At 38.1% G+C, this 21,324-nt stretch overlaps 2 protein-coding genes across 2 annotated transcripts in view; one reads left to right on the top strand and one right to left on the bottom strand.

Annotated features, from left to right (window-relative positions):
- The window catches only part of LRRC36 (leucine rich repeat containing 36), a 73,048-nt gene extending 60,269 nt beyond the window's left edge, over positions 1 to 12,779 (bottom strand). Inside the window, exon 1 of the mRNA XM_081274987.1 lies at positions 12,693 to 12,779. Coding sequence (XP_081131113.1) covers positions 12,693 to 12,762 — 70 coding nt within the window. The 5' untranslated portion in view covers positions 12,763 to 12,779. The remainder of the gene's footprint in view (positions 1 to 12,692) is intronic.
- Positions 12,780 to 12,809: 30 nt separating this feature from the next.
- Positions 12,810 to 21,324, top strand: part of KCTD19 (potassium channel tetramerization domain containing 19) — a 29,945-nt gene continuing 21,430 nt past the window's right edge. The window contains exons 1-2 of the mRNA XM_081274983.1: positions 12,810 to 12,944; positions 15,050 to 15,346. Of these exons, the coding sequence (XP_081131109.1) occupies positions 12,942 to 12,944; positions 15,050 to 15,346 (300 nt within the window). The 5' untranslated portion in view covers positions 12,810 to 12,941. The remainder of the gene's footprint in view (positions 12,945 to 15,049; positions 15,347 to 21,324) is intronic.

Below are 21,324 nucleotides of genomic sequence, written 5' to 3'. Positions count from 1 at the left end.
TGGGAAAGTTATGTCTAATTCATAATTTATTCTATTGTCTTTCTGAGTCCCACCTCCCCTTTCCCTTCATTCCCCTTTGTCTAATCCAGTTAACTTCCATTCTTCCCTCTCCCAACCCGTTTCGTGTTAGCATTGCACATCAGAGAGAATATCAAACCTTTAGTTTTGGGGGATTGCTTATTTCACTTAGCATGACAGTCTCTAGATCCATCCACTTACAGGCAAAAGTCATAATCATTTTTTTATGGCTGAGTAACATTCCATTGTGTATAAATACACCACCTTTTCAAAGCTCAACATATATTAACATATGATCTAGCACTGTACCTCTGCAATTTACTCAAGTGAATTATAACTTTATGTCCTCACAAAACCAACACAAAGCCAGGCAGGTTGGCATGTACCTATAATTCCAGCAACTTGGGACACTGAGGCAGAAGAATCACAAGTTTGAGGCCTCAGAAACTTATTGAGGCCATCTCAAAAATAAAAAAAATAAAAAGAACTGGGGATGTAGCTCAGTGGTAAAGCGCCCTGGGTTCAATCCCCAGGACCAAATATATAAATAAATTAATACACACAAATGTTCATAATTGCCAAATCTTGTAAGCAACCAAGATGTCCTTCATAGGTAAATGGCTAAACAAACTATGGTACAGTCACACAGTAGTATCTTATTCAGCAATAAGAGGAAATATGCTATTAATCATGGGAAAAAATTGAGGAACCTTAAATATATTTTGCTGTGTGGAAAAAAAAACCTGAAACTTTTACATACTATGTTACTCCAGTTTTATGACATTCTGAAAAAAGGCAATGGTAAAAATATCAGTGATTATCAGGGGATTGCTGGGGAAGGCGGGATGAATAGATGGAGCACAGGGAATTTTTAGGGCAGTGAAACTACTCTATTTGATACTGTAATGGTAAAAATGTGATTTTTACTATTATATATTTGTGAAACCCCACAGAACTGCACAACCTAATATAAACATGGGCTTTAATAATAATGCATCAATATTGGTTCATCAATTGTAATAAATGTACCACACTAATGTAAAATTATTAGTAATAGGGGAAACTATAAGGGTGGGAAATGGGGTGAAATGCAAGGGAGCAAAGGGTATTCAGGAATTCTCTATTTTATGTGCAATTTTTCTGTAAGCCTCAAAGAGCTCTAAAAACTAAAGTCTATTAATAAAAAGGAATGAATTATTGATACATGCTAAAATATGAATGAACTTTCAAAATCTCATGCTAAGTCAAAGAGGCCAGACATAAAAGGCCAGAATATTGTATTATTCCACTCATATGAAATCTCATATTAAGACACAAATTCATAGAGACAGAAAGCAGATTAGTTGTTGCCAGGGGATGAAAAAAGTGTAAAATGAGGAGTGTCTGCAATATATTGGTAGTTCTGTGGTATACAAAAATTTAATATTCTGAGAGTCTGTTATTGTAGAAAAGCTAAGGACAAATAGGATTCCATCAGTTACCTCAGCATTTCTCATGATTGTCACTGCAGACTAATTTGAAGAGCAGACTGAACATTTTTCAAGGGAATCAGAATTATTATTCAAATAATAAACTGCTACAAAGACAGACATTCTTTTATGATTCACATGAAGTGCAGGCCAGAGAGCAAATCAAACATTATATTCCCTTTCCACCTGCCTTGACCCTCACCAAGCCAGCCCCTCTCTTGTTATGTCTGATATTCTGGGCCTATATTTTTTTTTTATTCCATTCCCAGCCTAATTTCCCAGAGCCTCAAAACGTAAGTAAAACTTGCCAGTTTTGGAAAGTTAATATATTTTCTGGAGACCTGTGATAATGGGCATGTTTAAAGAAAGAAAAAGAAATGGACCTGCCCTCAGTTCAATAGAGGGATGTTCAAATATGGGTGGGTGGCCTCAGACCTGGCCTGAAAAGTTGAGCATCTGCACTGGCTTCTCATATCTTTGAGCATGCAACAGACCCCAGAAAATGCTTTTGGGGTGTTATCTTCCAGCCTTCTGGATGGGTCCAGCACTATCCAATAAAAATATAATGTAAGCTACAGGCATAATTTAAAATTTCTAGTAGCCACATTATTAAAAAGTAAAAAAAAATTGTATATCATACACATCAAGAACAATAGAATAGGGATTGGGGTTATGTAGCTCAGTAGTAGAGACTTGCCTAGCATTTGAAAAATGGGTTCAATCCCCAACACTGTAGGAAAATAAACAAACAAAAAACAAACCAAATCAAACAGAAAAGACAATAATCTCCCAATATGAAAATAGGGGCTATATAACCCTATGGGCAAAAACTTATTTTATTAATGAAAACAATAAATCAAGTAATTTCTCTGTAGGAAGCCATTTACAGGTCATTTTGACATCAAATTAATAACATTTAATAAAACTTGTTTATAATAACAATGAAAGAACTTCAAATAAATAAAAAATTTTAAAAAGGCCTCAGAAATCAACTTGAAAGATTTCTCACTAGCCAAAGTTGAGATAAATTGAGTAACAATTGGGCTGGGATTGTAGTTCAGTGGTAGAACGCTTGCCTATCATGTGTGAGACACTGGGTTCAATTCTCAGCACCTCATAAAAATAAATAAATAAAATAAAGGTCCATTAACAAATAAAAACATATTTTGAAAATTGAGTAACAAGGGTTGGAGCTGTAGCTCAGTGGCAGAGCACTTGTTTAGCATGTGTGACGTACTAGGTTCCATTTTCAGTACCACATAAAAATAAACAAATAAAATAAAGGTGTTCTGTCCATCTACATCTAATTTTTTTTAGAGTAGCAATAGATGGAAGTTATCTTTTTTTTTTTTTTTTGGTACCAGGGATTGAATCCAGGAATATTTCAATCACTGAATCAAATACCCAGGTCCTTTTAAATTACTATTATCTTATTTTTCATTTTGAGATAAGGTCTTGCTAAGTTGTTGATGATGGCCTTGAACTTGTGATCCTCCCACCTCAGCCTCCCAAATCATGGGGATTACAGCAGGTACCACTATGTCTGGCTTCAAATATATGTGAATCAATGAATTTATACTTAGAAAATGAAACAGCCCTCATTAGTCACTTTTAAAGGATGCCAAGAAAACAACTCACTCTGAAAAGTGGCAAATAAAGTTGTTGTTTTTTTAAATCAAGCTTTTATCCTGTCTTTTCTATACAAATTGAACCTTAGGATAATCAAATAGATGATATGAAGAATTTGTCATTTATAGAATTTTTACACTTAAAGAAGAGGAATGGAAGATAGAATTAGAAAATTACCATTTTGTAATCCTTAATGAATTAATGGACATAGGCAATCATATTCAATGGCATCACAAAAAGAAAGAATACCAGGCATTATATGCTGCACAATAGTATTACACAACATTATCCAGAAGGTAGTCTTGGCCAAAAAGGAAATGCGCCCACACATGTTTCCACAGAGACACACACACACAGACACACACACACACCTCTCAAACCTGAATCTGATTAAAGTTCATCTAACTACCAATTCATATTAAATACAGGAAATAAAGGAAAACGTTAAACATCTTAGAAATATAGTAAACAAAATACAGATTACAGTGAACTTTTGTTGACAAATGACCCAGTTTATTCAAATAATTGAAAATGCAAGGGAAAAAATTGAAAATTTATAGATAAAATAAGTTTGAAGACATATATCAAACAGTTGTCATATATGGCTATTATATAGATCCTGATTTTTTAAAAAATGAAAAATTTTATTTGGTTATTTATTTATTTGGCAGCACTGGGCTGGGGATTGAACCTAGGGCTTGGCAGTTAAGTCTAAGTTATTGATTATATTATTGAGTTATGGTTTCTTTGTTCAGCTTTTTTTCCCTATTTATTTATATATTTATTACATACATGACAATAGTGGAATGCATTACATTCATAATTATCCATTCACAGCACAATTTTTCGTAACTCTGTATATATAGTATGTTCACGCCAAATTATGCCATTATACATGAGTTCTCTCTCTCTCTTTTTGCATTACAATTCTTAATACTCCTTTATAACACAATTTATCATATCTGTATATAAGGTATGTTGACACATACCTTAGACATCTTCATATATGTATTTTGTATAATGATGACCATCTCCTTCCACCATCCTTACTATTCCCATTTTGTTCAGCTATTGTTTGAATAATCTATCTAGTGATGAAAGAAGTGTGTTAAAGTCACCCAGAATCATTGTGTTCTGGCCCATTTGATTCTTGAACTTGAGAAAAGTTTGTTTGGTGAACATAGATGCTTCATTGTTTGGGGCATATAAATTTATTATTGTTATGTCTTTTTGACAAATGGTTCTCTTAAGCAGTATGAAATATCCTTCTTTATCCCTTGTGATTAACTCTGGCTTGAAGTCTACTTTATTTGATATGAGGGTGGAAATACCTGCTTGCTTCCACAGACCATGTGAGTGGTATGCTTTTTCCCAACCTTTCATCTTTAGTCTGTGGCTATCTTTTCCTATTAGATGAGTCTCTTGGAGGCAGCATATTGTTGGATCTTTTTTTTTTCTAATCCAGTCTGCTTGTCTATGTCTTTTGATTGGTGAGTTTAGGCCATTAACATTCAGGGTTATTATTGAGTCATGATTTATTTTCCCAGCTATTTTGTTTATTTTTGGCATTTAACTTGACTTGGTTTCCCCTTTTATTAGTTTTTCCTTTACTGTAATACCTCCCTTTTCTGATTTTCTTTTTTAAAAAAAATATTTTTTTTAATTGTAGTTGGACACAATACCTTTTTTCCATTCATTTATTTTTATGTGGTGCTGAGGATAGAACCCAGGGCCCCACGTGTGCTAGGCAAGTGCTTTACCACTGAGCCATAATCCCAGCCCCCCCCCCTTTGCTGATTTTCCTTGTTTTTTAATTCCTCTTCATGGAATATTCTGCCAAGGATGATCTGTAGTGCAGGCTTTCAAGTTGTAAATTCTTTTAACTTTTGTTTATCATGGAAGGTTTTTATTTCATCATCAAATATAAAGCTTAATTTTGTTGGATATAAGATTCTTGGTTGGGGGGCTGGGGTTGTAGTTCAATGGTAGAGTGATTGCCTAGCATGTGTGAAATGCTGGGTTTGATCCTCAGCACCACATAAAAATGAATTAAAAATAGAGCTATTGAAGAAAAAAAAGATTCTTGGTTGGCATCCATTTTCTTTCAGAGTTTGATATATGTTGTTTCAGGATCATCTAGCTTTTAGGGTCTGGGTTGAAAAATCTGCACATAATCTAACTGGTTTCCCCTATATGTAATCTGATCCCTTTCTCTCATGGCTTTTAATATTCTCTTCTTATTCTGTATGTTAGACATTTTCATTATAATGTGCGTTGGTGTGGATCTGTTGTGATTTTGTATATTTGGCATCCTGTAAGCCTCCTGAATTTGGTTTTCCAACTCAATCTTCATGTTTGAAAATTTTTCTGATACTATTTCATTGAATAGATTGCTCACTCCATTGGTTTGGAACTCTATGCCTTCCTATATGCCAGTAACTCTTAAATTTGGTCTTTTCAAGCTTTCCCATATATCTTGAATGTGATGCTCATTTTTTTTTTTTTACCATTTTCACTGTCTGGTCTACATTCTTTTCAAGATTATATATTTTGTCTTCATTGTCTGAGGTCCTGTCTTCTAAGTGGCTAATCTGTTGGTGATGCTTTCAATTGAACTTTTAATTTGGTTTACTGTTTCTCTCATTTCAAGGATTTGGTTTTTTTTTTGTTTGTTTGTTTGTTTAGAACCTCTATCACTATTGAAGTAATCTTCTGCTTTCTGTATTTGTTTATGTAGCTGTTTGTCAAAATGATCTTTTGCTGCATGTATTTGCTCTTATATCATCCTTTAATTCACAAAACATTTTAATTATGTACATCCTGAACTCTTCTGCTGTGCTGGCTATGGATTCTAATAATGTGGTATCTTGATTTGTTTGGGGCACTTTCTTCCTTTGTATTTTCATATTGCTTGTGTATCATCCTTTATAGCACTGTGGATCTGAGGCATTACTGTTTTTACCATATAGGCTTATGGTGTACCTGTAGGGATCCAATATCTTTCCTTTGAGGTGAAGGACAATGTTAACAGATCCCATATAAACAATATACACCCTAAAAAAACAAATGTTTGCTATTAAGACAATTACAGTTTGATCACAATGTACAGAAATGATGAACTGAATATACACAGTAGGGGGCTGGGGATGTGGCTCAAGAGGTAGCACGCTCGCCTAGCATGCGTGCGGCCCGGGTTCGATCCTCAGCACCACATACAAACAAAGATGTTATGTCCACCGAAAACTAAGAAATAAATATTCAAAAATTCTCTCTCTCTTTCTCTCTCTCTCTCTCTTTAAAAAAAAAAAGAATATACACAGTAGGTTTGTAAAAGGGCTTACAGTTTCTGATGGTGGACAAAGAACCGGGGTGAGGAATAGGATGGTATGCTGAGGTAGGAGGTGAGGATATAGAGTTATAATATCTTAGGAAGTGTGAAAGAGAAATCTAAAGAGGAAGATTTGTAGTAGAAGAGAGAAGTAATAGTTGTCTTTGGGTAGACAAGTTAAGTGGGAAGATAGTACAGTATATAAAACAAACACACATATATATTAAGAAAAATACAAAAATGTTAAAATAATAGAAATTGGTGAAAAAGAAAGAAAAAACAATATACAACACAACTGTAATATACTATTTAGACATCCCAGTCTTCAAAATCCTAATTCATGCAAAGCACTTGGTTTCACATATGTTGGGGATGTGAGGGTGGGAGAATAGAGAGGGAGAAGAAAAAAAAATCTTGAAGGAAGAAACAGGTATTGTTTTGGTTGGAGATCAGTATCTTTCCTGCTTTCCTTTTCATCCAATAGATCCTTTTCATCTGTTGTTAGCTGGTATCTCTGCCCTCAGGATGGAGAGGGTAACCAGGGTGTCATTTTGCCAGGGTAGCAGCTGCTGGGGAGAGAAGGTAGTTAGAAACTGGGTACCTGGTCAGCTGGAGTTCCAAATTGGGAGTTGCCCCTGCTGAAGATGGTGAAGAAGGTGCCTGCTTTCAGCCGTGGGGTGTCGGGTCAGGTGGGGGAAACTAAGCGATGGTGTTGGACAATGAGTACAGAGATGAGCTCTGTGGTTTGCAGTGTGTGGCTACTTGCTGATTTCAGAGCCTGTGTGAGGTTCTCGGGTGCAAGCAGGACACTGTGAATAGGAGACTATCTTCTCTAATGTAGAATCCTAACTTGGCGGCAATGGGAGAGCCCCATGTTGGTAGATGGGGATCCACATGGGAGTGGCAGCCAGAGTTCCTACTTGTGGGAAGCTTCCAGGTATCCTGCGTAGTAGTGGTGTCCATGATTTCTGCCCAGGTGGTGGCTGAAGGTGCTGCCTCGGCAGACCTCGTGCACCTGGTAATCCTGCGTTGGTGAATAGCTGGGAGACCTACTCTCATTCTGAGGTGGGGAGCCCTGGACGGCAAATGTCCAGAGCAGGAATATTGCTCAGAGAAGCAGTATTCTCATTACTGAATTCCTGGTCACGGAGCGACAGAGAATGCTGCCTCCCTCTGGCCTGCCATCTTGGATCCTTAATTTTTTTTTTTAAGTTGTAGATGAGCACAATACCTTTCTTTAAATTTATTATTTTTATGTGGTGCTGAGGATCCAACCCAGTGTCTCACACATGCTAGGCAAGTGCTCTTCCAATGAGCTACAACCCAGGCCAAAAATTAATTATTTTAATAGCCAAAAAATTAATAATTATATTTTACCCTCTCTACAAATAATTGTCATCAACCTAAAACATGCCCTAGCATGGTTTTTTCTTTTTCTTTTTTTTTTTTAAAGAGAGATATAGAGATAGAGAAAATTTTTAAAATATTTATTGTTTAGTGTTTGGCAGACACAACATCTTTGTTTGTATGTGGTGCTGAGGATCGAACCTGGGCTGCACGCATGCCAGGCGAGTGCGCTACCTCTTGAGCCACATCCCCAGCCCCCTAGCATGGTTTTTAAAACCTGTTCTTGACCCCATCCTCCAGGTACCATTCCACTTCTGTATTCTCCTTTATAGCCAAAAGTTCTCATTTTCACTATCTCCACTGTTTCACATATCATTCCCTTTTCACTCCACTCCAATCTAGTTTCCCTTCCCACTCTTCTGAAACTCCCCTCATCAAGGTCCCCAGTGAGTTCCATGTCATCAAATCTAAGACTTTTCTGCATTAAACTGCTCAGTCTATCCACAGTACTTGGCACAGTTGAGCATTATTTTCATGATATGATACCCTTTCTTAAATTCCAAGACACCACATTCCTCTTAACCTTTAAACATTGAAATACTCACAAGGTATAATCTTAACCTTTCTTCTCTTTTTCATCCACAATCCCTAGCTGTGTTCACTTAGACCCATAGTTTTTTAAAAATATATTTAATTTTTTAGTTGAAGTTGGACACAATACCTTTATTTTATTTATTTATTTTTATGTGGTGCTGAGGATTGAACCCAGGACCTCGCACATGCTAGATGAGTGCTCTGCCGCTGAGCCACAACCCTAGCCCAATACACACTATTTGCTAAGTCTTCAAAATTGACATCTATATCTCTGACCTCTGTTCTGAGATCTAGACTCTATATCCAATTGCCTACTAAGTTTCTCCCACTTTGATACCTATTAGCATTTTAAATTTAAAATGCTCAAGAGATCTCTTGATTCCCCTTCCTCAAACCCTCCCCCCTCATAGTCCACACACTATCTTTCAATAAATGGCACCACCCTCCACCTAGCAATAACTTAAGCCAAGTCTAAGTGTTATCTTTGAGTATTACATTTTCCTTATCCTCATATCCAATCCTTTTATAAATATTATCCATTTGACTCCCAAATATGCTTTGTCTCCATCCATTTCTTTTTATTTCTACTATCATCTTCTAAATTGAAATTGCCCATTCATTGTCTCTTACCTAGACTATTGATTGCACCAGGCTTCTAATAGCTGAGAATCATATTTTTAAAATAGGTATTAGACTGGGTCACAAGCTTATTCTAAAATTCTAATGAGTGAATAAAGGGATGATATTAGCCCTGACTATTGTGAAGAAAGTAAGTTGGTAAAACTAGAAAGAGCATTGAATTTGCAGGTTATCAAGATTTATGTTGAACTGAAGGTATAGCTCAGTGGTAGAGCACTTGCCTTTTACGCAGAAGGCTTTGGGTTTGACAAAAAAAAAAAAAAGACATGAGAAAAACTTCAATTATATCCATATCACACAGCATATATAAAAATAAACTCCTGATAGAGTAGATTTGATGTGAAAAGCAAAACTACAGAATTTTTAGAAAAAGATAAAGGAGATTATGCTGGGCATAATGGCACATGCCTGTAATCCCAGCAATTTGGGATGCTGAGACAGGAGGATCTAAAATTCAAGACTAGCTTTGGCAACTTATTGAGACCCTGTTTCAAAATAAACAATAAAAAGGATTGGGGATGTAACACAATGGTAAAGTGTCCCTGGGTTTAATCTCAGTACTGGGGGGAAAAAAGGAGCCTTTTATATTGGTATAGGGAAAGATCTCATCAATAAGACCCAAAAAGCACAATTTATTTTAAAAGGACTTAAAAATTTTTTAAAAATATTTATTTTTTAGTTGTAGTTAGAAAAAATACCTTTATTTTATTGATTTATATGTGGTGTTAAGGATTGAACTGAGGACCCTGCATGTGCTAGGCAAAGCGATCTACCACTGAGCACAACTGCAACCCCAGACTTAAAATTTTTACCTTAAAATTTTTCTATATGACAAGGGACAATGTAAATACTTTATTGAAATTTTTAATACTGAGATATAAAAAAAACAAGAATGATTTTATAATGCATACACTAGTACATTCATTTAATTGAATAAATACCTGTGTCTTATTGAAAAGTTTAAAAAGCAGATTGAGAAATGATATATATGCCATTACTTCTTTTTTAAAAGTACCTATCTGTATAAACAATAGAAAAGGTATGGAAGGAGGGAGACAGAAGAATATTTTATTTTACTTTAGACACTTTGGAATTGTGTGAATTGTCAAAATGAATACAAATAATTTGTTATTTAAATGCTTGAAATAAAAACAAACAAATAAATACAAAGTCAAGCAAAAAAAAATTCTGCCATATAATGTTTTAACTGATAAAGGAAGGTGTATATGGCACTCCCAATATCATTACTTCATATCATCCATCCACTACTACCCCCTCCTCACTATGTTGCCCAAGGTGGTCTCAAACTCTCCTACCTCATACCTCAGCCTTCCTGGTAACTGAGCCAATAAAATGTGCCACCATGCCTGGCTTTGCCCCAGACCAAATATCAAAACGAATCAATACCTGAGGGGAAAAAAAAAAGGGTAGGGAAGGCACAGAGTTTTTCAAGGCAATAAAGCCTTTCTTAGGGGCTGGGGTTGTAGCTCAGTGTTAGAGCACTTGCCTAGCATGTGTGTGGCACTGGGTTCCAACCTCAGCACCACACAAAATAAATAAATAAATAATTATGTCTGTCTACAACTGAAAAAATATTTAAAATAAGGCTTTGGGGGCTGGGGAAATAGCTCGGTTGATAGAGTGCTTGCCTTGCATGCACAAGGCCATGGGTTCAATCCCCAGCACCACACACACACACACACACACACACACACACACAGTATTAAAATAAAGTTTTTCTTAGCTGACTTGTAAAATAGGGGGTTCAAAGAAGTTTGGAAAATAATATATAACTGAAATATCTACAAACATTAATCTAAACACACATCTTTGGTTATCAGCTCTGGGGAAGGTTACAAAAAGGAGAAAAAGACTAGTAACCTCTTGGGCTGGGATTGTAGCTCAGTTGTAGAGTGCTTAATTAGCATGTGTGAGGCACTAGGTTAGATTCGTAGCACCATATATAAATAAATAAAATAAAGGTCCATCCACAACTAAAAAAAACTTTAAAAAAAGATTAGGGGGATTGAGGCTGTGGCTCAGTGGTAGAGCACTTGCCTAGCATGTGTGAGGCACAGGGTTTGATCCTTCGAACCATATAAAAATGAAACAAATAAAATAAAAGCATGCTGTCTATCTACAACTACAAAAAAGTTAATACAAACAAAGAATTATTGTTAAAAAAAAGATTAGGGACTGGGATTGTGGCTCTGTGGCAGAGTGCTTGCCTCACATGTGTGAGGCACTGGGGTTCGATCCTCAGCACCACATAAAAATAAGTAAATAAAATAAAGGTATTGTGTCCATCTACAACTAAAAAAAATTTTTTTAAGTTTTTTAAAAAAGAGATTAGTACCCTCTTTATCCATCCATGTAATGTTTGACTGTTATTAGTATACATTAATTTTTATAATTTAAAGTAATAACTAATATTTAAATAAAATTATTAATAAAACCAAGTTATTTCATATTCCACAAATGAAAAATAGGGAAGGAAGAAAGGCAACTTTTTATTACAGTGACAGCACAGGTTCTAGAATCAGAGCTCTGAGTTAAAAAAACAAAAAACCCTACTGCACCACTTTACCAGCTGTGTGACTTTGGGTAAGAGTCTAAATCTAGTTTTACTGATCTGTAAGTTGGGAATCATAACAGCATCTATCTGTCTGATAGAAATGTGACCTGAACACAGGACCTGGAGAAAATGATAGGGTGAGTTTAAGGAGGGCAACGGTTGAGTTAGACATGCTAACTTTTCCAACTTTCTTAAACACTCAGAAAGCAGTTTATGTGAGGTCAAAAGTGGGGTCTCTAGTCACTAAGATGAAGGCAGGGCTGGGTCACTGACCTAAGGACCAGAGAGATCAGCTGCTATTCCTTTCACACCAGGCGCTGGTCTGAGTGTCTCTGAAAAGGGAGCTACACATCCAGATGGATGAAAGGGCAAACTCTTGAAGTTCTAGAGGATGGACAACCGGAGGGTTCCTTTTTCTTTTCACCCGCAACCAGGGGAAAACCTGGGTAGGAAGTTCCCCAACGGCCAAAAATTAACACCGCTTGCTCGGCGCGGTGGCCCAGTCCAAAGACTGGTCTTGAACTTGCTACCCTCCTGCCACAGTCTCAGAAACTTGGCCAGCCCTGTCTCAAAATAAAAAATAAAAAGGACTGGGGCTGAGATCAATAGTAAAGCACCCTGGGTTCAATCCCCAGTACCTCACCCCCCAAAAAAAGAACGAAACAAAAACCAAATGCCCCTTGTGCCACCTCAACATCATCACATCAAGTGATCATCTCAGAAGCACTTCCCTTCTCCCATCGATGTCCCTCTGGGGGTTTCCTTCCACTTAGTTCAGACTTCCTTCCTCTGTCCAAGTGAGTCACTTGTGTCACAGGGTCCCCACCTGTTAATCTCGCTTCTTCTCTACCTCACATTCCCTTTCTCTCCTCAAATTCTCGTCCTTGGCCTCAGATTGCCCTGCTACTTCAGTTCCTCCACTTCCGCCTCGGTGAAACCCCTTTCTGCCTCAATTTCCCTCTCTGCGCCTCAGGGACTGCTCCTCGGCGGTTCCCTCTTTGCTACCCGAGGCTCCGAGGGGCCCCGCCTCAGTTTTCTCCTCCCAGCCACTGACCACACGCTCCCGGCCCGCGCCCTCCCAGCCTAACCCTACCCGGCTGCTCCAGGGTCAGCGCCCCCAGGCGGCGGATGCTCTCCTCATCCAGATCCCACTGCTCCGCCATTCCCGCCTGCCGCTCACCTGCCGCCGCCCGCGAGATCTCCCCGCCCACGCCAGACCCCGCCCCTCGAGCTGCCCCGACCACCTCCCGGCCCCGCCCCCCGCGCGTGATGCGGTTCTCCCGGGGGCCGTTAGTGCCTGGGTCACGCGGCCGCCCGCCCGCCCGCCCGAGGAGTCGCGACCATGGTACGGAGCTCATCCTGGCGGGGGCGCCAAAATCTCTAAACTGGCGAATGGGAGAAGCTGGGGCCCAGATTAGATCTGGGGCGCTGGGATTCGAGGGTGGTCCGGGCTTTGAAAGATTTTGGGGGAACTAGCTCTGAGGAATTGGAAGGGTGCGCTGCCTTGAGGGATGAAGTGTTCTAGATCTCAGGATCTGGGGGATTTCACTTCTGAGGGGATGGGAATGTGCCTCTTCGTAGGGGTGCAGGTCTTAATATTTCAGCCCCCGCAGTGCTGACTCTTGGAGCCAGGCGCTGTTGGGTGTGAATGGGGGGTCCAGATCTGAAGGACTGGGGGAGCAGGGACAGACTTCTGAGGCATGATGGGGAGATTCCCGAATTGGAAAGTTGGGAAACTTGGCTCTGAGGGAGTTCCGGTCCTGTCTTTAGAGAGAGATGGTTTCAGCTCTAGAACTTGGTTTAAAAAGAGCTCCTTTGTGGGAGAGGGATCGTATGCTCCTCGGGGTGTATGGGAATTACTATTTTAAGGATGCCCGGTTTCCTGCAAACAGTCTGGGAAGAATCCATTTGTCTTTCAAGTGTCACAGGCTCCCCAGGATTACCTGTGACTGAGGGCTCACCAACCCCTTAGCAGACTTTGGGGAAGAATGCTCTGGAAAGAACAATCATACCCTTAGCGTCTACCCTCGCACTAGAGGGCACTTCTTGGGAGCCCTGCTGTGAATGGGATGTGTTTAAGGAAACAAACTCTTGGGCAAAGACCCTCTTGTCATATCCTATCCTTAATAAGAAAAGAGGAGCTGAGTCCAGAACTGGAGCTTACCTTCAAGGAGCAAGTTTTTTTTAGTATCCAAATTCTGCACACTCTTAAGTACCTTCATTGAGCTCTCAACCAGTTAGTCACCTTTAAGAACAGAAAGCAAAATCTGGAGTCCTTACATATATATGCTCATACACAGTAGTCACATACCATTTCCCACATCCCCAACCCCAACCTACCCAGCCCTAGGCAACCGCTAATCTACTTTCCTTCTTTATAAATTTGACTCTTCTTCACATTGCATGAAATTGAATCATATAATATGTGATCTTTTGTATTTGGCTTCTTTCACTGAGCAAAATGTTTCAAGATTCATGCATATTCTAACATGTATCAATACTTTATAATACTCTGTATTAACAACAATGGTCTATTGTATGGATATATGGATATAGTACATTCATCAGTTGATGAACAAATTCAACTGTACATAAATATAAAGGTTTATTTCTGGACTCCAATTCTATTCCATATACCTATATGGATATTCTTATATCGGTTGTACAGTTTTGGTTATTCTACCTTTATATTAAATTTTAAAAGTGGAAGTAGGAATTCTCAAACTTGTTTTTTTCTTTTTCAAGATTGTTTTGGCTATTCTGGGTCCCTTGTATTTCTACATGAATTTAATGTCAGCTTGTCACATTTGCAAAAAAAGATAGTTGGGGTTTTCATAGGGATTGTTTAGTAGGGATACTGCCCAGATCAATGTGGATAGTATTACTATCTTAACAACATTGAATCTTTGAATCCATAAACAAGACTACTTATTTAGGTTGTTTAAAATTTCAACAATTTTTAAGTGTTTTCAAGTTACCAGTATTATACTTATTTTGTTAAACTCCTAAATATTTTGTTCTTATGGATGGTGTTGTAATGTAATTATTTTTTTAATTTAATCTTTGAATTGTTCATTGCTATGGTATAAAAATATAATTGCTTTTTTATAATATTGATCTATATCCTTCAACCTTCCTAGGCTCATAATAGTTTTTTACTCAATTCCTTAGGATTTTCTATATGTAAGATCAGCAAATAGAAATAGTTTAATTTGGGCTGTAGCTGTAGCTCAGTGGCAGAGCACTTGCCTTGCATGTGTGAGACACTGGGTTCAATCCTCAGCACCACATAAAAATAAACAAAAGAAAGGCATGCTGTCCATCTATAACTACAAAAAAAAAAAAGAAGAAGAAAGAAAGAAAGAAATAGTATAATTCCTTCCTTTCCAATCAGGATGCTTTTTTATTTTTATTTTTTCTTTCATAGCTGTATTTTCATTCTTCCTTTAGGAGGAGACTGGCATGTCTCATGAATCCGCAGAAGATTTGTTTCATTTCAATGTGGGAGGATGGCATTTCTCAGTCCCCAGAAGCAAACTCTCTCAGTTTCCAGACTCCTTGCTGTGGAAAGAGGCTTCAGCCTTGACCTCTTCAGAAAACCAGAGGCTTTTCATCGACAGAGATGGTTCCACATTTAGGCATGTACACTATTACCTCTACACCTCCAAGCTCTCCTTCTCCAGTTGTGCAGAACTGAACTTGCTCTATGAGCAAGCACTGGGTTTGCAGCTGATGCCTTTGCTGCAGGTAAGATGTTCTTTTCAAAGAGCGGTGATTAGTAACATAGGCATCACTATTATTAAGTGTGTGTCCTTTTATATATTGGTTGCTGAGATGACCCACATCGTGAGTTAAAGTAATGAACAATACAATAAAATTGCCTGATTTTGTTGTTGCTTTGTTTTTGGCATGGTACCTGGGATTGAACCCAGGGCCTCCCACATACTAGGGAAGCATTCTACCATTGAGCTACAGCCCCAGCCTTTTTTTATGTTGATACATGGTCTAAGATGCCCAGACTGGCTTTGAATTTGTGATCCTCCTGCCTTAATTGGGGATTATAGGTGTGCATCATCACGTCCATAAAATATCATGATTTTAACAAATAAGATCATCCTGACTCTGCCTTATCTATACCAGCAGCTGCCATGGACCCAGGATGGGATTTACTATTTACTGAGAGGATGCCTTTGGCTCTCAAAAATCCTGTCAAACTGCTTGTTTTTGTTGTTGACTTTTAAAAGGAGAAAACTTTAGAAATTGAACAACTTGCTCTACACACCATATCTGAGATTTAAAATCTAAAAGATTCATCAAGAATATTACTTCTTGTCAGGTATGGGGGCACATGTCTGTAATCCCATTGATTCGGAAGGCTGAGTCAGAAGGAGCACAAGTTTGAGGCCAGCCTTAGCAAATTAGTGAGGCCCTAAGCAACTTTGTAAGATAAGTTATCTCAAAATTAAAAACAGAAAGGGCTGCAGATGTAGCTTGTTGGTAAAGCACCCTGGGTTAAATCCCTAGTACCGGAGAAGGAGAAGGAGAAGGAGAAGGAGAAGATGATGATGATGTTACTTCTCATTGGGTGTAGTGGCACACACCTATAGTCCCAGCTACTTTGGAGGCTGAGGCTGGAGGATCACTTGAGCACACAAGTTTTGAGACCACCCTGGGCAACATAGCACTAACTCATCTCAAAAAAAGAAAGAGAGAGAGAGAGAGAGAGAGAGAGAGAGAGAGAGAGAGAGAGAGAGAGAGAGAAAGGCGGGGGTGTGGTGGAGGGAAGAAAAGAAAAAGAATATTACGTCCTACTGTGCCTTCTAAGTACACAGGCAAAGCAAAAAGTTCTTCAAACACAGAATTTTTCCTTTGCCTTCACTTTCTGTTTTCTAAGAAACAACTTCTCTTATTTTAAGAGCTTTAAATACCTTTACTTATAAACCATTAAAGTATTAATAAAAACATTATCTTCTTTTTTAAGAAGGTTCTTTTCTTCAAACCACAGAAATCATTTCTGTGACTGATCTTCAGTAGTTTATTCTGTAGTTTTGGAACCAGAATATTTTCTTTTAACCTGGAAGAACTAAATATTATGACTAAGAAGCCCCATTGGCCATACTCCGGATTAATCACACTGTCTGGCGCATAGTGTTGTTTACTCCATCTCCACAAGTGCTAACACAACAAGCTGCAGTACAACTCTGTGCACTGCCAGTTAGGCCTCCCTAACATGGCTTAGAAGAAAATTGAGACAGACCATGCATTGTCTGGGTCATAGAAGAATGCAAACATTTCATAGTTCATTTGTTTATAGATGCTTCTTCCTAAATAATTCAGTGTTTTATCTCAAAAGTTATTATACAGGATTGGGGTTGTGGCTCAGTGGTAGAGCACTTGCCTCGAATGCGTGAGGCACTGGGTTCGATCTTCAGCACCATACTAAAATAAATAAAAATAAAATAAAGATATTGTGTCCATCTATAACTAAAAAAAGATTTTTTTAAAAGTTGCTATACATCTGGAAATCAAAAACCTTTAATGAGTCACTGCACATGCAGTTCTTGTGAATAGATCTGCCATTTTGCTCTCAGAGACACCCCTTGGAGAGCCCGCCATTTCTTCCTTCGAGGGTGGAGAGAGGAATTTTGTTGTCATAGAATAAAAGGAGGTTATCCATAATTGACTTGAAGCAGCAAACAGTGAAACACTGAGCTCTTCAGCTCCACCTTTCTTGCTCCAAGAATTGGAAAACCAAAAGGTTTTGATGTTTCGTGTGAACCCAAATTAGAAACTAAGATGAACATCACCAAAGGAGGTCTGGTGACGTTTTCAGCAAATTCTAATTCATCCTGTATGGAGCTTTCAAAGAAAATTTCTGAGCGGCTGGGGTTGGTGATAGGCAAAGTGCAGGTTTACCAGGAAACTGGCCAAGAAACAAAGAGTACAGATTCAGGAGTTGTGAGGGGGAAAGATGTCATCTTTAGTCATCCAGACTGTCTCAAACAGTAGAAGATGAGGAAAAGGCTCCATCATCTCTAAATTATTGGCTTCCAACATGTACAAAGCTGGTGTAACCCGCCTCATTACTATGGATTTATACCAGAAAGAAATTCAAGGTTTCTTTAATATTCCAATGGATAATTTAAGATCATCTCTCTTCCTAGTACAGTATATTCAGGAAGAGGTGAGCCAGTTTGAACTTTTTTAATTTTAATATTCTGGTGAAGGTATAGTTCCATTTCTTTGAGCCATCCCTAAATAATTAAAATTGAATGTATCCTGACCTAAAAAAATAATAATTAATATTTGAATATCAAGAAGAAGAGAGGAGGAGGAGGGGGAGGGGGAAGGGAGGGGGAGGGGGAGGGGGAGGAAAGCTTTAACTTACTCCAGAGCAGGTTGTAATATTATTTCTTTCTTTTGATTTTTTTCAAGCTACCCAGTTATATTTAATTTTTTTTCAATTGCTTCAGAAATTGAGAATTAAAATTGCTTGCAAGTCGGTTCAAAAGCGCTTAAATGGCCTGATGTGTCAGGATCGTTAATGGCCCTATGCCAGTGTACCATTTTGTGGGGAAAAGGAAGGAGTAAACTTGTTCATTGTAGAAAATCAAAGCAATTAAGACAATCTTTTTTTTTTTTGAAAGAACGATTTTCTTTTCTTTTAATGCAAGCATATTATGCAAATTGGTGTTTGTTTGCTGGGGATCCAGTTCAGACCCAGCACATTCTAGGCAAGAGCTCTGAGTTACATCCCCAGACCTTTATATTTCTCTGAGGTAGGGTCTCACTAAACTTGTGATAAGTTTGGGGCTGGCCTCAAACTTGTGATTCTTCTGCTTCAGTGTCCTAGGTAGTTGGGATTGCAGGTATGTGCCCATCAAGCCCAAATAGTTAACTCCTTCAACTCCTTTGTTGTCCTCACTTCACAAATTTAAATAAAATACATTTGGAAAACAACTTCTAAATGGGAAGCAACAACTCAGAGGCCAATAAGTTGAACAGATTCCTAAGTTCCAAGATGTGAGAACAGTAGAATTTGAAGAATTGTATGGATCTGCTTCTTAAAACAGTCTGTGAAACAAGTGCTTATGCTTGAAAATGGTGTTTTCAAATAAATAAACATTTGGGCGACCAAGCTGAAGTGATATTTATTCACTGAAGCATAGTGTAAATACAGCTGGGAACCGACAGATGCCTCAAGTAAGTCAACAACCTCACACATTTCCACTACTTTCCCCATGCTAAAGCCTATCCAGATACTCAGATTTTTGCCCAATTGAACAAACACTTTGCTTGGAGAAAATGGATTTTGCCAATCCTTAGTCTGAAGACCCCTGTCAGCCAGCCCCACTTAATGCATTCGGCCAGGATTTATGAAGAACATTCTGGGTTCCAGGCATTATTCATATGGGCTTTAAGAAAAACAAGGGATGATACAATAAAAATATAATGTGAGCCATGTACGTAAGTGCCACATAATTTTTTTTTAAGTGATAAGGTCTCATATGTCACTTATGCAGACTTGGAACTCCTAGACTCAAGTGATCTTCCTGACTCATCCTTCTAAGAAGCTGGGATTATAGGCATGCATCACTGTACCCAGTTTCATGTGTTATTTAAAATTTTCTAATAACCATATTTTAAAAAGTAAAAAGACACAGGAGAATTTTTACTAATTTATTTTAATTAGGTATATATGACAGCAGATGCATTTTGATTCATTGTGCACAATTGCAGCACAATTTTTTCATTTCTCTGGTTGTACATGATGTAGCATCCCACCATGTGTGCAGTCATACATGTACCTAGGGTAATGATGTCCATCTCATTCTAGTATTTTTCCTGCCCCGATACCTCCTCCCCACCCCGTCCCTTCCCTTTGCCCCATCAAATTTCCTCCATTTTTCCCTTGTCCCCCCCCCCCATTATGGATTGGCATCAACTTATCAGAGAGAACATTCAGCCTTTGGTTTTTTGGAATTGGCTTACTTCACTTAACAGGATATTCCCCAACTCCATCCATTTACCTGCAAATGCCATAATTTTATTCTCTTTTAATTCTGAGTAATATTTCATTGTGTATATACACCACAGTTTATTTATCCATTCATCTATTGAAGAGCATCTAGGTTGCTTCCACAGTTTAGCAATTGTGAATTGAGCTGCTATAAACATTCATGTGGCTATGTCACTATAGTATGTGTCCTTTGGGCACAAACTAAGGAATGGAATAGCTGGGTCAAATGGTGGTTCCATTCCAAGTTTTCCAAGGAATCTCCATAGTGCTTTCCAGATTGGTTGCACCAATTTGCAGTCCCACCAGCAATGTATAAGTATGCCTTTCCCCCCACATCCTCACCAACATTTATTGTTGTCCGTATTCTTGATAACTGCCATTCTGACTGGTGTGATATATTATCTTTACAATACTTTTGATTTGCATTTATCTAATTACTAGAGATGTTGAACATTTTTTTTCATATATTTGTTGATTTAATGTATGTCTCCTTTTGAGAAGTGTGTGTTCAGCTCCTTAGCCCATTTATTGATTGGGCTGTTTGGTTTTTTTGGTGTTAAGTTTTTTGAGTTCTTTATATATCCTGGAGGTTAGTGCTCTATCTAATATGTGTGTGGCAAAAATTTGCTCCCAAAATGTAGACACTCTCTTTACCTCATTGATTGTTTCTTTTGCTGAGAAGAAGCTTTTTAGTTTGAGTTCATCCCATTTGTTAATTCTTGATTTTATTTCTTGCACTTTAGGAGTCTTGTTAAGGAAATCAGGGCCTAATCCAACATGATGAAGATTTGGGCCTACTTTTTTGTCTAATTCCTAGGTCCTTGATCCATTGTGAGTTGAGTTTTGTGCATAATAACCCTGAATGTGAATGGAAATTAATGATATTAAATTTAATCCAAGCCAGGCACAGGGGCACAGCCTATAACTCCAACATCTCAGGAGGCTGAGGCAGGAGGATCATGAGTTCAAAACCAGCCTTAGCAACTTGGTGAGGCTCTAAGCAACTCAGCAAGACCCTGTCTCTAAATAAAATATAAAAAAGTTCTGGGGATGTGGCTCAGTGGTTAATTGCCTCTGGGTTCAATCCCCAATACCCCCTGCAAAAATATTTAACCCAATATTTTCAAAATATTATTTCAACATGTAATCAGTATTTAACATTGAGCTATTTTACACTCTGTTTTTGCACTGTTTTCAAAATCTAATGTCACTATCATCCAAATTAACGAGCGAATTACAACTCCCAACAGAGAACCTGTGGAATGTAACCCTTCCAATCACCTCTTTAAAAGCCCTCTGACCCTGCTGATGGGCAGAATAATAGCCTCTGGGACAGGAGTCCCCTGTGTTTTTCCTTTGCTAGCAAAGCAATAAAACTTCATTTTCTGTTTTCTCCAAAAAAATATATATATAATGTATGTTTTATATTTACATCTCAGATTCAGACTACCATAGTTAAAGGGAGTTAATAGCCACATGTGACCAGTTGCTACTATACCGCACAGAATATATCTGAAATATTCTTAACTGTTAGTGCTCTTCACTGCAGAGTCCTTCAGATGTAGCCCCTGACAATAGAAATAGGACTTTGCCTCCTGCTAACTGAAGTTTCCATGCATTCAACAAGTGGCATATTTTATTCAAGATTATCTGTAATATGGTAGGCCTTGTTGAAAGGAACATAGAATGAGCCCATAAGCAGATT

Source organism: Spermophilus citellus, assembly GCF_964194105.1.
Source record: "Spermophilus citellus genome assembly, chromosome: 18".
Classification (NCBI taxonomy): Eukaryota; Metazoa; Chordata; class Mammalia; order Rodentia; family Sciuridae; genus Spermophilus; species Spermophilus citellus.
Note: the sequence above shows the minus strand (reverse complement) of the source record. Positions and strands in the feature narration are given on the sequence as shown.